This window comes from Pristiophorus japonicus, chromosome 1 (genome assembly GCF_044704955.1).
Source record: "Pristiophorus japonicus isolate sPriJap1 chromosome 1, sPriJap1.hap1, whole genome shotgun sequence".
Classification (NCBI taxonomy): domain Eukaryota; kingdom Metazoa; phylum Chordata; class Chondrichthyes; family Pristiophoridae; genus Pristiophorus; species Pristiophorus japonicus.
Genome location: NC_091977.1, coordinates 226,423,078 through 226,437,720, shown reverse-complemented (window position 1 = coordinate 226,437,720; position 14,643 = coordinate 226,423,078). Strand labels below are relative to the sequence as shown.

At 43.3% G+C, this 14,643-nt stretch overlaps 1 protein-coding gene across 4 annotated transcripts in view; it reads right to left on the bottom strand.

The window, feature by feature from the left end:
- tjp2a (tight junction protein 2a (zona occludens 2)) overlaps window positions 1–14,643 on the bottom strand; it is a 196,335-nt gene that overhangs the window by 47,574 nt on the left and 134,118 nt on the right. For all 4 annotated transcript variants that reach the window (XM_070887244.1, XM_070887235.1, XM_070887263.1 and 1 more), the window contains exons 7-8: window positions 11,025–11,178; window positions 7,210–7,321 (exon numbers count right to left, since the gene is read on the bottom strand). In XM_070887244.1, coding sequence (XP_070743345.1) covers window positions 7,210–7,321; window positions 11,025–11,178 — 266 coding nt within the window. The remainder of the gene's footprint in view (window positions 1–7,209; window positions 7,322–11,024; window positions 11,179–14,643) is intronic.

Below are 14,643 nucleotides of genomic sequence, written 5' to 3'. Positions count from 1 at the left end.
ATATAAGATAGTCACTAATAAATCCAATAGGGAATTCAGGAGAAATTTCTTTGCCCAGAGAGTGGCGAGAATGTGGAACTCGCTGCCACAGGAAGTGGTTGAGGTGAATAGCGCAGTTGCAGAATTTCTCCTTCCTCTAACACAATCTGCCACAGACTGGCAGAAAGCACAGTTGAAAGTATTCGCCACGCAGCACAGTACCTTTCTTAACTGTGCTATTCGGGAGGATTTCCATTTCAGTCGCTTCTGGGCCCACCAGGGGGGGTAAAGCAAGAAAAGAAAACAAAAAAAGAGAGAGAGAGAATGTTGATCTAGATCATTCTTGCATATGCCTCAATGGATGTTTACACAGCACCACTGGAGAAAGCCGTACATCTCTCCTCAATACAGAAAGGACAGATGAAGCAGGGAGGCAGCGAAGAAAAGTTTAAAAAAAAAATTTAAATATAGTTTTGTTGCTAGTCAAGAGCCTTTAGATTATAAAAAGCCAATAAACCCAACCTAAAATCAAGTCAGTTATACAGAGAAATCAACAAGGTGCCACCACCCCCCTCCCACAGTGGGCTGGATTTTGCTGTGAGTGGTGAACAAATGACAGCCACCTTTTTACAGGGTTTTGAATGGCAATGCACTGTCAATGGGACATCCAAGCAGTGCCGCGCCCTCCAGAGGGCATCAGGGACCTGTCCGAACAGGCCAAGCAACTGTGCATCTCCTTAACCAATCACATTGAAGAATGGTTAATGAGCAGCACAGGATCTGAACAAGGAAGTATCAGTTGGAATTCAATGTCAAATCAGGTATAGAAAGCAAAATAAAAAAAGACAAAGAATGAATTGAGAGGGATTAAAAAAAAATTAAATTTAAAAATAGTTATTTCATTTTTTTAAATCTCCAACAATAAATAAAAGCTGAAGGAATGAGACTCCGCACTTGGCAAAGTTAATATTTCAGTGCCAGAGAGGTTGTTTGGCAATAATTAAGACTTACCACAACGTTAAGAGTACTTACACTGAAATGACTTGACTTAACTTTTTGTGACGAGTTTAGTCTGGGACTATGACGCAAGTACAGGAACTTCACACTGTGCAATACATTTGAATGGGGAGACAGATGGCCTATTTCACGCAGCTTATGGAGGAATGCGCATCTTGGACAGGAACTTCCAGATTTCCACGTTTAACTCCGCGTGCGCTCACCGGAAGGTGCTGCACAATTTACTCAAATAATGTGAGCGCTGTTAGCCTCAACGTTAGTTTCACAGCAAAATCTGGGCCAATATCTTGATTGACACTACAATGCAGTACTGAGGTGTATCATCCATTTGAGACGTTAGACTGAGGGCCCTGTCTACCTGTTCATTTGGACATAAAAGATCCTATGATACCTAATCAAAGACCAGCTGAGGAAATTCGCCCGACACTCTGATCAATGTTTCCCCCTCAACTACCGCCTAAATAGATTAAATTGGTCATTTATCTCATTGCCACTTGTGGGATCCTGCTCTGCATAAATTGGCTGCCGCATTTGCCTACACAACAGGGACTATATTTAAAGTAATAATTCATTAGTTGCGCATTAGTGGTTCGTGATGCCCTGGGGACATGAAAGGCGCTGTATAAAATGAAAGTTTTCTTTTTATTAGAATTGCTAAGCATATTGGTAGGAAATTAGATCAATAGAAGCGTTAATTAAAACTGAATGCAATACCAGTCTATAAGGCTGGATTTTCGGGTTTTAGTGATTTCGCCCGTTTGCAGGCGATAATCGCTGATACATTTTGTTTTGAATAAACCGCAGAGTTACCAATACCACCAGAGCGCACAACTTCCGGCAAATGGTGAGGATCGTTAGCAATAACTCCAGCGTTGCACAACAGAATGTGTGCCGGAGCAGAAAGTTGTGACCCAAAAAAAACGGACATTCCGCGCATGTGCAAATTAAAAAAATAAAATGTTTCTTTTCTTCTTCCCGCGCTTCTGGTCAACTGTTGATCGCAAACTCTAATGCAGGCAGAGAGCGCCCGCGCAGTACACAGCGCCCGCGCAGTACACACAGGGCTGAATCAGCCATTTTTGAATTCGATTTTCACGATGGAGGACAAGGAGAGTAGGCAGAGAGCCAGAAGGTTCAGCCCAGAGGCGAACCAGGCCTTTGTCAGTGCAGTAGAACAAAGAGGGGCCGAATTAAGCAGGAGGGGCGGATGTGGACCCCTCCCATCAGTCTTCAGAAACATTTGGAGCAAAATAGCTGGAGGAGGTCTCTGCCGTCAACACTGACCGAAAGAACCCCCACACAGTGCCGGAAGAGGTTCAATGATCATTTCAGGGTCGTTAGAGTAAGTACAATTTTTATTGATGCACTCCTTCATTACTCAAATACTAAATCTAACACACTATTTGTTCTCATGGTATAGGTAGGCTTCATGTTGCACCCTATTTGCCATGAATGATCTTTACACATTATTGCTTTCTGAGATCTTAAAAGATGTTTCTGCACTCCGACATCTTCCTCATGAACCACATGCAACTACCCAGGGCCATTAAACAAACAGAGGACTGTATTAAATGCACACAGTGTGGTATAAGTGCTTTGGTGGTTATGTGTGCGTGCCACAAGAGCAGATGGGCCCTCTGGTAACCATTCCCATTGTCATCTTTGCAGGGCAAGAAGTCCCACAAGCGCTGCCAATCCGCACTGAACCATGCCTCTGACAGACCTTGAGGAGCGAGTGACCGGTCTGATACACGGTGCCTCAGAGAGGACTGCTGCCCGTGGGGGTGCTGACCCCCCCCCCCCCCATTCGATAGAGAGCGCAAGTCCTGCACACTTCCCGGGCTGGGTTGGGGCAATGTGATGATGTGTCTGCAGATTAGGGTTGGGACAATATCATGCAGTGTCTCTGGACTACATATAATGGAGTAGCGGCGGTCCTTCAAATGAGCCTGTGCTATGTGACCTTCCTCATGTCATCCTGCCCCCTCCCCTGCTGCTAACCACTCGTCTGTTGCTTTCGACTTCCAGATGACCAGTTGGAGGCACCGAATCCTTCAATGGAAACCTCCACCTCAGGCTGTCATGTGGGGGAGGAGGAGCGGATGGAGCAGCCTACTCCGGGGGGGGGGGGGGGGGGGAGCCGATACACTCAACACCTCTTTTTCCATCGATCAGCACCTTGTCCGAGGATGAAACAATGAAAGATTCCCGGACTATGAGCCATCCGAGGCCCCAATACTCGTTGCTTGCAGCACAGCACTTCCAGGGTCGAATCTCCGGAGGGGGAGTCGGCAAAGTCAGTCTACGGACAGACAGGCGGACACACAACTTGAGGATCCGCGCAAGCATCGTGACACTCACGGTCAGGTCGCAGACTATCTGTGCGAGCTGCGAAACCTGCGAAGCCGTCAATGCCCATGCGCTACTGATGGCCTCCACCAGTGACAGTGGAGTCCCCTGTGTCACACCCAGACCCACACCACCTGTGACTAGCAATGCCAAGCAAGAGGCTCACCAGTCAGAAGCCGGGCCTTCCATAACCCGAGCTGCTCCAGTTCATCCCCGCATGGTGCCTCCATTGTCTCTCCCCCCAATACAGAACTCTGGTCGCCTTGCTGCACGAACTCTTGATGCCACCTTGGGTAGGGTCATGACGCAAGGGAAGAGGGGGGGGGGGGGGGGGGGGGAGGAAAGAGAGGAGAAGAGCTAGTGGTAAAAGACAGTTGGTGCAGGGTTTGTTGTTTTATTGTTATTTTATGAAAGTTTTAAAAGTTTACAAATTATGTTCACTTTCACAATGTTTAATACATTTGATTTGTTTCAAAATCATGTTTAAGAAGTTTCCAATGTTTATTAAATTCTTTTGTTCACTTTAATCATTCCTGTGTAGTGTCTCATTTGCAGAATAAGAAGGGAAATAGTCAACGTGGTGGGATAGAGTGGCCAGGCAATGGTCAAACGTGCCGTTCATTCTTCAAGCAAAGCGGTGAATTAGGAGTTGCAGGAGTAAGGCTTTTGCAGCAGCAAAAGCTCCACGAAGCCTCCGCTGTGGTGGTGATGGTGGCATGGGTTCCTCCCCAGGCTCCTCTTCCTCTCCTCTCTCCTGAGGTGCTCCTGCAATCCCCATTAGCAAATCCTATCCCTCCTCATACGTCTGCTACCTCTTCGATTACGCTCAAAATGCTCATCAATAAGCCTTCTTGCAGCTCGATGCTGTATAGATATAGCAGCCAGGAATAATGGCTGACATAGTATAGCCCCCATTTAAAAAAAATGTCCTTCAATCTCCTTTAAAACAAATTATAAACTCACATAAAACTTCAGTGTGTAAAACGCAGTCTTCTTCTCCCAATCCTTTTATCCTCTCAACTTGTGCTCCGTTTTAAAAATGGCGCCGTTAGCACCCAGGATGCTAGGGCAGCATTGCACGCTGATTGACATCATCCAAACGGTGAAAACATTGGGTGGGTGCTAAAGCACCGCCGCAAAACCACTGCCGAAAGTTCCGCCCGGGTGCAAAATGTTGTGCACCTCGTTTAGCCCTAAAAAAATATTAGTTTTTGCAATTTGCCCAGGCGCTAAATTGGTCGCAAACCCCTCGAACATCCAGACCCAAGTATCTCTCATTTGAAACAAGTTTCTTTCAAACTGCACTAGTGGTTACAGCAAAAAGTATATCTTTGGATATACAAACTATGATGGAAAAAATCCATCAACTTATTTTTGGTTCAAAGACCAAGGACGTACTATTGAATTACCATATTGCCCTACAGATTATAAAAAGGGGGCTACCCTCTCTGTTTCCTATGGTGACAGCCGCAGCTTATTGGGTAGCACTCTAGGCTCCGCATCAGAAGGTCATGGATTCAAAGTCCCACTCCAGGGACTTGAGCACAAAATCCAGGCTGACACTCCAATATAGTACTGAGGGAGTACTGCCCTGTCAGAGGTGCCATCATTCGGATGAGATGTTAAATGAGGTCCCATCTGCCCTCTCAGGTGGACATAAAATATTCTATGGCCCTATGTCGAAAGTGCAAGCAAGTTCTGCCCAATGTCCTGGCCAATATTTATCCCTCAACGAACATCACTAGAACAGGTAATTATCACATTGCTGTTTGTGAGAGCTTGCTGTGCGCAAATTGGCTGCCACGTTTCTTACATTAGAACAATGACGACATTTGAAAAGTACGTAATTGGCTGTAAAGCACTTTGGAACGTCCACAGGTCACGAATAGTGCTATATAAATGCAAGTTCTTTCTTTCTGTCTCATGATTGAAAACTGCTCACCAGAGGATGCAGTACTACAAATAGGGATATAAAAATCCCTCCAGTCATGTCCTGGTGCTCTTCCCCAGTGAAATCTGTGCTGAATAGTGCTTTTCACAGCTTTGCCCATTTATATTAGGGCTGAAGATTGGCATGAACAGAAAATATCTAGTCCCAGTTTGCATCTAGCATCAAATCCCTCAGTGGCCTCACTCCTCCCATCTCTATTCTCTACAAGCCCTACAACCCCAAGATCTCTGCACTCTTCCAATTCTGGGCTCTTGCATATCCACGATTTTCATTATTCCACCATTGGTGGCTGTGCCTTTAGCTGTCTAGGTCCCAAGTTCTGAATTCTCTCCCTAACCTCTCTTTCCTCCTGCAAACCTACCTCTGACCAAGTTGTTGGTCACCAGTCCCAATATTTCATATCAAATTTTGTTTGATAACACTCCTGTGAAATAGCTGGCGAGGCTTTACTATGTTAAAGAGACTATATAAATACAGGTTATTGTTAAGAAGACAAAAACAGGCAACTGTGATACCAAGGGTAAACACCACCCTTTGAAGTACAGGTCAATGTGGAATACCCTTTAAAATGTAGGTTTAAATCAGAATAATTGAGGGACAAGGGCTCCAGCTCATGTGCATTATGGATATAGTCTGGATATTTGCAACAATACAAATAAATAATGGATTTATTTTAAGGTAGTCAGTAATAAATCCAATAGGGAATTCAGTAGAAACTTCTTTACCTAGAGAGTGGTGAGATTGTGCAACTCCATACCACAGGAAATGTTTGAGGTGAATAGCATAGATGCATTTAAGGGGAAGCTCGATAAACAGATGAGGGAGAAAGGAATAGAAGGTTATGGTGATAAGATGAGATGAAGCAGGGTGGGAGGAGGCTCATGTGGAGCATAAACACTGAAGGCCTGCTTCGGTGCTGTAAATTCTATGTAGCAAGTCAAAGATTAACAAAGTCAAGTATTGTGAATAGGACACGCATCTCAATTCATGTTAGCCATCATGTTCCTTCAAACTTGCTTCTTGGAATCTGCAGTCTCTTGTCATTGTATATTATTCTACGCTATGCACCCAAGTGCAGCTTTGTGACAATCTTAACTGTTATCAGGAGAATGAAAAGGTTGTTACATATGTATTTAGGACCAAGTCTAAAAATGTTTTTTTTTTAAATAAAAGAGCAAGTTTGGTAGGAAGAATGAGGAGAGGCAATATAAACTAGAGCATACAATTCTAAAGTGGGTGCATGAACAGAGAAACCTGGGGGCATATGTACACAAATCGTTCCAGGTGGCAGGGCAGGTTGAGAAAGTGGTTAGAAAAGCATACAGGATCCTGTATAGAGGTATTGAGTATAAAAGCAAGGAAGTTATGATAAACCTTTATAAAACATTGATTCAGCCTCAACTGGAGTATTGTGTCCTATTCTGTGCACCGTACTTTAGGAAGGATGTAAAAGCCTGAGAGAATTCAGGAAAGATTTGAGTATGGTTCCAGGGATGAGGGACTTCAGTTACATAGATAAACTGAAGAAGCTGGGGTTGTTCTCCTTAGAGCAGAGAAGGTTGAGAGGAGATTTGATCGAGGTGTTCAAAATCATGATGGGTCTAGATAGAGAAAAACTGTTCCCATTGGCGGAAGGGTCGAGAATCAGAGGACAGAGTTAAGATGATTGGCAGAAGAACCAAAGGCGACATGAGGAAAAACTTTCTTTATGCAGCAAGTGGTTATGATCTAGAATCCACTGCCTGAAAGAGTGGTGGCGGCAGATTCAATCAGGGAATTGGATAAGTACCTGAAGGAAAAAAAGTTGCAGGGCTATGGGGAAAAGGCGAGGGAGTAGGACTAGCTGAAGTGCTCGAGAGGCCAATTGACCACCTGTGCGGTAACCATTTTATGAGTTGGTGTGAAAAAAGTACCTTTTCTTGTTAGAAATTCTTCCGGAAGAATGTGAAGAAGCATTGGAATGCAGCGATCTCCTATCTTCCGGAGGAGGCGAATATGAGGGGTTTGAATCAATTTCGGAAATATCTAAACCAAACAGATACAAAAATTTCATTCAAATATATACACACACACAGTTTTACAATTTCAAGGCATTCTTCTGGAAACCCAAGCGTGCTGAGTCAATGATAACAATATCAAACAGAAGGCTGCTTGGATAGTGATAGCGTGATTGCCAATGCTCTTGTATGGCATTTATTTATACATTGCCGTCACCGGAGGCAGCACTCATATTGCTGATAGCATCAATTTTGCCTGTGCTGCCGTAGACGCTGACTAATTTACTCTGCCACTTGTTCTGGCCATGGACAGGCTTGAGTTCTGAGCCATCCGTACAGGACAGCAGTAAAGTTTTTACGCTGATGGGTCTACTAAACTTCCCTCTGACATAGGAGTGGCTCTGGTTCGAGAAATTTAATTCACCAGGGCTCCAAATTCAATACTTGCAGAGGGCACAGATCCAAAATATAATAACCCATCAACATTCCTACATAATGGCATTGTTACATAGAGATGATGTTTGCAATTGTCAAAGTCCAAAACAATAGGTCATAAATACAAGATCGTCACTAAGGAATTCAGGGGAAACCTCTTTACCCAGGGTGGAACTCGCTACCACATGAGTGGTTGAGGCAAGGAGTGTAGATTCATTGAAGGGTAAGCGATACAAGTACACACGGGAGAAAGAAATGGAAGGATATGCTGATAAGGGTTAGAAGGAGGAGGGTGGAAGGAGGCTCGTGTGAAGCATAAATACCGGCATAGACCAGTTGGACTGAATGGCCTGTTTCTGTGCTGTAAAATATATGTAATTCAAGTGTATAAAACGTTACAATAAATGCTGACTTATTGGGGTCCTAAATGTTGGATATGGGGTACTGTTTTTAAGATTTCATAGTCTCAGAAACAGGCTCCCCCAACACTTAAATCTGTGCTTTGTGCTTGGCTGAGTGGAGGAGTGGGCTGGGGAAAGAGATGTGAGGAGAGGGGAAAAAGATGATCTAAAATAATTAGCTGCTTTACTTGCTATTTGGGTGTCCTGATTAAACAGATGCTGAAAATCCTACACAACAAAATCAAATGACATTACAGCTGGAGTTGATGCAGCAACAGAACCCATGGAAACGAGTTTAACTTGGAAAGCACTCAATTTTCTAACAAATCAACGTAGAATGGAGCCTCTTCGAATAGCAGCATGATAATTGGTGCAATTCCATCTCCAGTGCTTGCGTTTGGCGGAGGAAGCAGGGATCGGTGAAAGACAGACAGGGGAGGGGGAAAATAAACCAAACAGCATCCAGACTCCGCACATCCTAACCATTTGAAGACTGAAGTATCATTTTTCAGTTTGAAACTCTCCTATTACTGTCAATCAGGGAATGTTGAAAGGCTGAACTGGCTGGGGCACTTTTCTCTAGAAAATAGAAGGCTGAAGGGTGATCTAACAGAAGTCTTTAAGATTATGAAGGGGTTTGATAGGGTAGACATAGGGAATAGGTTTCCACCTGTGGTGGTAGTTTGGGGGGCGGGGGGGGCGGGGACGGCAAGAGAGAGAGGAAGAGTCTAACACTAGGAGTCATAAATACAAGATAGTCACTAATAAATCCAATAAGGAAGTCAGGAAAAACTTCTTTACCCAGAGAGTTGTTAGAATGTGGAACTCACTACCACAAGGAGTGGTTGAGGCGAATAGCATAGACGCATTTAAGGGGAAGTTATATAAATACAAGAAGAAGAAAGGAATAGAAGTTATGTTGATCGGGTGGGATGAAAAGGGGTGGGAAGAGGCTCGTGTGGAACAGTTGGACCAAATGGCCTGTTTCTGTGCTGTAAATTCAATGTACTTCAAACCATATACCAATAGAAATTTTCAAAAAATTATGAAATTGTCAGGAAAGAAAAGAATTTCCCTCTTTAAAAGTTATTTCAACAGCTAGATTTTTGGTCAAGTGAATCCAAAATAAACAATATTGGAACACTTCTAGTCTATGTTCATTTTGGGTATGGTATACATTTGAACTGGCTACTTTACAAAGATTTATTCCAGACACCTGCAATTTAACAAGCACTGCTGTAAGCTACTTCAAGCAACTCTTTCTTTCTTGTATTAATGGCGACAGCTTTTCTATCGAAGCGCTACACTTATGAGAATGCATTACATCCATAATGCTGCACTAAAAATATCAGAGGAAATTATATTTCCATGTCCACAAACTAATACCCATATCATGTCTCACTTTAGAAAAAAAATGTACAGGAACTAGAAATGCAATATTGCTGACTGGACAAAGAGACGTTTACATTTTTTTTAAATCAGTCAGTGTTTAGTAACATTAACTCTCCCACCTTACAGGGAAATAAAAATTAGTTCAGCTCATCACTGGTCTAAAAAGATTTTTTTAAAAAAAAAAAGTATTTTCTCTACAATACTTTTGAGGGTTAGAATAAGTCCCAATGATCACCAAGCATGATTCCCAGAGCCACAATAGGTGACTTTCATTAACCATCGATAGATTGGGAAAAGGTATTAGTAAAGAAGGGGGAAAGATATCTAAAATGTCTTCAGGACTATTTTCTAGATCAGTATATGTTTAGTTCAAAGAAAGATGCCGAACTGAATCAAGTTCTAAGAAATGACGCGGGGAAGTAGGCAATGCAAGAGTAGGAAACAGTGATCATAACAATCCAAGGAACTAATTAAATATTGTAAGGCAGAAGAACAATCGAAGATACAGACAAAAAGGTACACAAAGGGCCAAAAAATACAAAGAGGTAAAGTTACACCCTCGCTTTGGCCACAGTTAGAACACACTGACAAGTTTCAGACGCCTAACTTTAAGAAACATGCCAAGGAGACAGTACAAATTTAGAACATAATGTAAAGGAAATAGGAACAGGAGTATGCCATATGGCCCCTCGAGCCTGCTCTGCCATTCAATAAGATCATGGCTGATCTGTGACCCAATTCCATTTTTAAACATAGTAAACTATCCCAAGGCACTTTGCCGCATATCCCTCAGAACTGGCACAGGTATGATTGCCTCCTGAGGGGGTTGAGTATTTGCAACCTGTTCCTTAAAATAACATGAAATATTTCTGATCTTAATATGGTTCTTGCACAAGTTGAAATCAAAAACTGGAGAGGCACAAGACAGAGTGGGGGTGGGGGGGGGGGGAAAGAGAGAGCAAGAGGATAAAAAGGAGTATGTGTTATACCAACTTTTCTTTTTACACAACTTAATGTTTAAAAATAAACACATCTATTCTTTCTACCTACAGCAACAACTTGCCGTAAACATAGTAAAATGTTTCCAAGGTGCTTCACAGGAGTGTTATCAAACAAAATTCGACACCGTGCCATATGAGGAGCTAGTGGGACAGATGAAGAGGTGGGCTTTAAGGAGCGTCTTAAAAAGGAGGAAAGAGGGGCGGAGAGGTTTAGGGAAGAATTTCCAAAGCTTAGGCAGCTGAAGGCTTAGCTGCCAATGATGAAGCGATTAAAATCAGGGACGCACAAGAGGCCAGAACTGGAGGAACGCAGAGATCTCAGGAGAATTGTAGGGCTGGAGGAGGTTACAGAGATAGGGAGGGGTGAGGCCTTGGAGGGATTTGAATACAAGGACGAAAATGTTTAAATCGTGGTTTTGCTGGACCGATGTAGGTCAGCGAGCACAGGAGGGTAATAGGGAAATGGGACTTGGTGCCACACCTACAGATAAAGTTACCTCACCTTCAGGATCAGAGTCGCTATCATCCATGGGCGGGATGCTGATCAATGTTTGTTTAGCATCTCTTTGGACAACAAGCTGAAGCTTCCCTCGTGATTTTTCAATCAACTTTCGAGCATCTGCCAGAGACATGTTTTCAGTCACCGTTCCGTTGATCTACTCGGGTAGAAACAACAAGAAAGTGAATGCGACTCCTAACATTTTTTGAAGAATTAGATAGACGTAGAGGGCCAAATCTCACTGGAATAATAACGGTATGTTAACGACGCATGCTGTTACTAATGCGCAAACTGGCCAGCGAGTTCAGGGGCTGAAGAGATATGCCACAAGTTGCAAATTTCCAGAACTTGCTGGTTGATTTACATCGATTGTTTCGCAATAACGCTCAACCTCCCCATTATTTTTAAGAACTTGCGTGATTTGCCCATTAAACTTGCTTCGCCACAGAAAGTTAAGTCAGGTAATTAACAGCGCACCTACCCTGTTAACAATATGATTGTTAATCCAATGCCAATTAACCTTTCCAGCCAGAAAGGGAACAATTTAAACTGCTGAGTCTCAATCCTGCTAGTAGTAAATTCTTGGAGATTTTTTAAAATGTCAAATTTTAAATTTAATTTCTTACCTTTTCCCTCTCTGTCGCTCTTAATCCAATCTTTCTTTCCCTCTAATTCACCCAATATCCTTCTCCGTTGTTTCTGTGTTTCTTTCTCAATCCTTAAATCTCATTGGTTGTGGAGATAGACTGTTGGTCCCACCGTTCACTGAGGTCCCAGATGCCCCATTGCCCTCACTAGTCACTGATAAATCCGATAAGGAATTCAAGGGAAACTTCTTTACCCAGAGTGGAACTCTCTACCACATGAAGTGGTTGAGGCAAATAGTGTAGATTAATTTAAGGGGAAGCGAGACAAGTACACAAGGGAGAAAGGAATGGAAGGATATGCTGATAAAGGTTAGATGAAGTAAGGTGAGAGGTGGCTCTTGTGGAGCATAAATATCAGCAGAGACCAGTTGGGCCGAATCTCCTGATTCTGTGCTGTAAAATGTATGTAGTTCAAGTGTATAAATCATTACAATAAATGCTGACTAATTGGGGTCTTAAATGTTGGATATGTGTTATCAGCTCGCACTTACACCAAGTTACGGCACAAATAAATTGAGATGCCCCACTCCAGCAAAATTTGACCCTGTATTTTTGCAAGTCATGCCAACATGAATGAAAATGCTCCATATGCAAATTCAATTCAGGAATAATCATCATAAATAAATTACACTGAATGGCCAGTACAGAAACAATTTTGTTTTGCAGCCAATGTTGGGAATACTGAATGTCAAGTATAACAAGTTTTATGGGTTAAAAATAATAATAAGCAGGTACTACTAAATGTCACTAAGCATGACACAGGAAGTAAATACTAAATACTAGAAGAGGAGATGCACAGAGTTGTCAGAATCTTAATATAGTTATTTAAATAGGCTATGGAACAACATGAGCTAGTTCCCATGCTGCAAAATTCAGGAACATAATTAAAAAGCTACATATCACCAGGATAGCAGTTGCTCAAAAAGGTAACAAATACAATCTTATTACTTCTTCAATGTTCACAAGGAGATACCAGAACTGAGGCGCTATAACCATCAGGAAATAATGAACATTTTGCCACTTTTTTTCGAGAAAGGGTTTGATATGGTAAACATAGCAAAGATGTTTCCACTTGTGGGAAGTAAAAACTAGAGGCCATCAATCCAAGAGGGAATTCAGGAGCAATCTCTTTACCCCAGAGAGTGGTGAGAATGTGTAACTCGCTGCCACATGGAGTGGTTGAAATGAACAGTATAGATACATTTAAGGGGAAGCTAGGCAAGTACATGAGGGAGAAAGAAATAGAAGGATATCCTGATGGGGCTGCTCGTGTGGAGTATAAACACGGCATGGACCTGTGGGGCCGAATGGTCTGTTCCTGTGCTGTAAATTGTATGTAATCATCCTGACTATGGATCTTCCTTTATATCAATGGAAGGTTGAAAAGGCCACGAAAATGGACACGTCACTAGAATATACAGACCAGCTGAAAACTCAACCTGTCCACTGGTGTTATTCGGGCTGTTTCGCTGCAGCTGCCACTTTGATTTCACAGGAAATCAGCAAAATCCATCTCTGGTGTTCCTGGAGTTTGCAATTCAAGATAAAGATGATATAAATAGTTATATACGTAAACCTGTAAATACCTTGTTTAACCACCAGAGGGCTCATCCCCTGGAGTCCCAATGGATCCCACAATCCCTTGGGAGCACCTGAACATAAGGAGGCCTCACAGGCTGGTGGGGCACTCTGGAGACCTGAATAAAGGACTACGGTCACACGTTACTTTGAGCTCACAGTATCTGGTCAGATTCTTTACGCAAGATACAATAACTGACGACAAGATACAGATAATGAACCCCACCGCAACAATGCAGAGAACCATGGGCATCCTGGAGGAATTTTCGGAGGGAGATGATTGGGAAATCTTCGTGGAGTGACTCAACCAATACTTCGTGGCTAACGAGCTGGAAGAAGCAGCGAACACTGCCAAACGAAGGCCGATCCTCCTCACCATTTGCGGGGCACCAATGTATGGCCTCATGAAAAATCTGCTTGCTCCAGCAAAACCCAGAGAAAGTCGTACGATGATTTGTGCACACTGGTCCGGGAGCATCTAAACTCGAAGGAAAGCGTTCTGATGGCGAGGTACCGGTTCTACACGTACAAGAGGTCTGAAGGCCAGGAAGTGGCCAGCTACGTCGCCGAGCTAAGACGCCTTGCAGAACATTGCGAATTTGAAGGACATATGGAGCACATGCTCAGGGACTTCTTTGTACTTGGCATTGACCATGAAGTAATACTTTGCAAACTTTTGACTGTAGAAACCCCAACCTTGAGTAAAGCCATAGTGATAGCCCAGGCGTTCATCGCCACCAGTGACAATACCAAACAAATCTCTCAGCACACGAGTGCTGTTGCAAATACTGTGAACAAAGTAACGTGGTTTGCGAATCATAACGTACAGGGCAGGACGCTCATGCCTGCAGCTGCACGTCCGCAGATGTCTCAGAGTCCACCATCAAGGGTGGTGAATGCAAGGCCATTAACACCTTGTTGGCGCTGTGGAGGTGATCATTGCTTCCATTCATGCCGCTTCAAAGGGTACGTTTGCAAGGGCTGTGGAACAATGGGACACCTCCAACGTATGTGCAGGCGAGCTGCAAACCCTGCAAACCACCATGTTGCAGAGGAGGACAGATCCACGGTGGATCACAACGAACCAGAGCCTCAGGCTGAGGAGGCAGAGGTATATGGAGTGCACACATTTACCACAAAGTGTCCCCCGATAATGCTGAAGGTTGAATTAAATGGACTCCCGGTGTCAATGGAGCTGGACACGGGTGGGAGCCAGTCCATAATGAACAAAAAGACTTTCGATAAATTGTGGTGTAGCAAGGCCTCAAGGCCAGTCCTGACCCCCATTTGTATTATACTGAGAGCGTACACGAAGAAACTGATTCCCGTAATCGGCAATGCTACCGTAAAGGTCTCCTACGATGGAGCGATGCACAAATTGCTACTCTGGGTGGTAC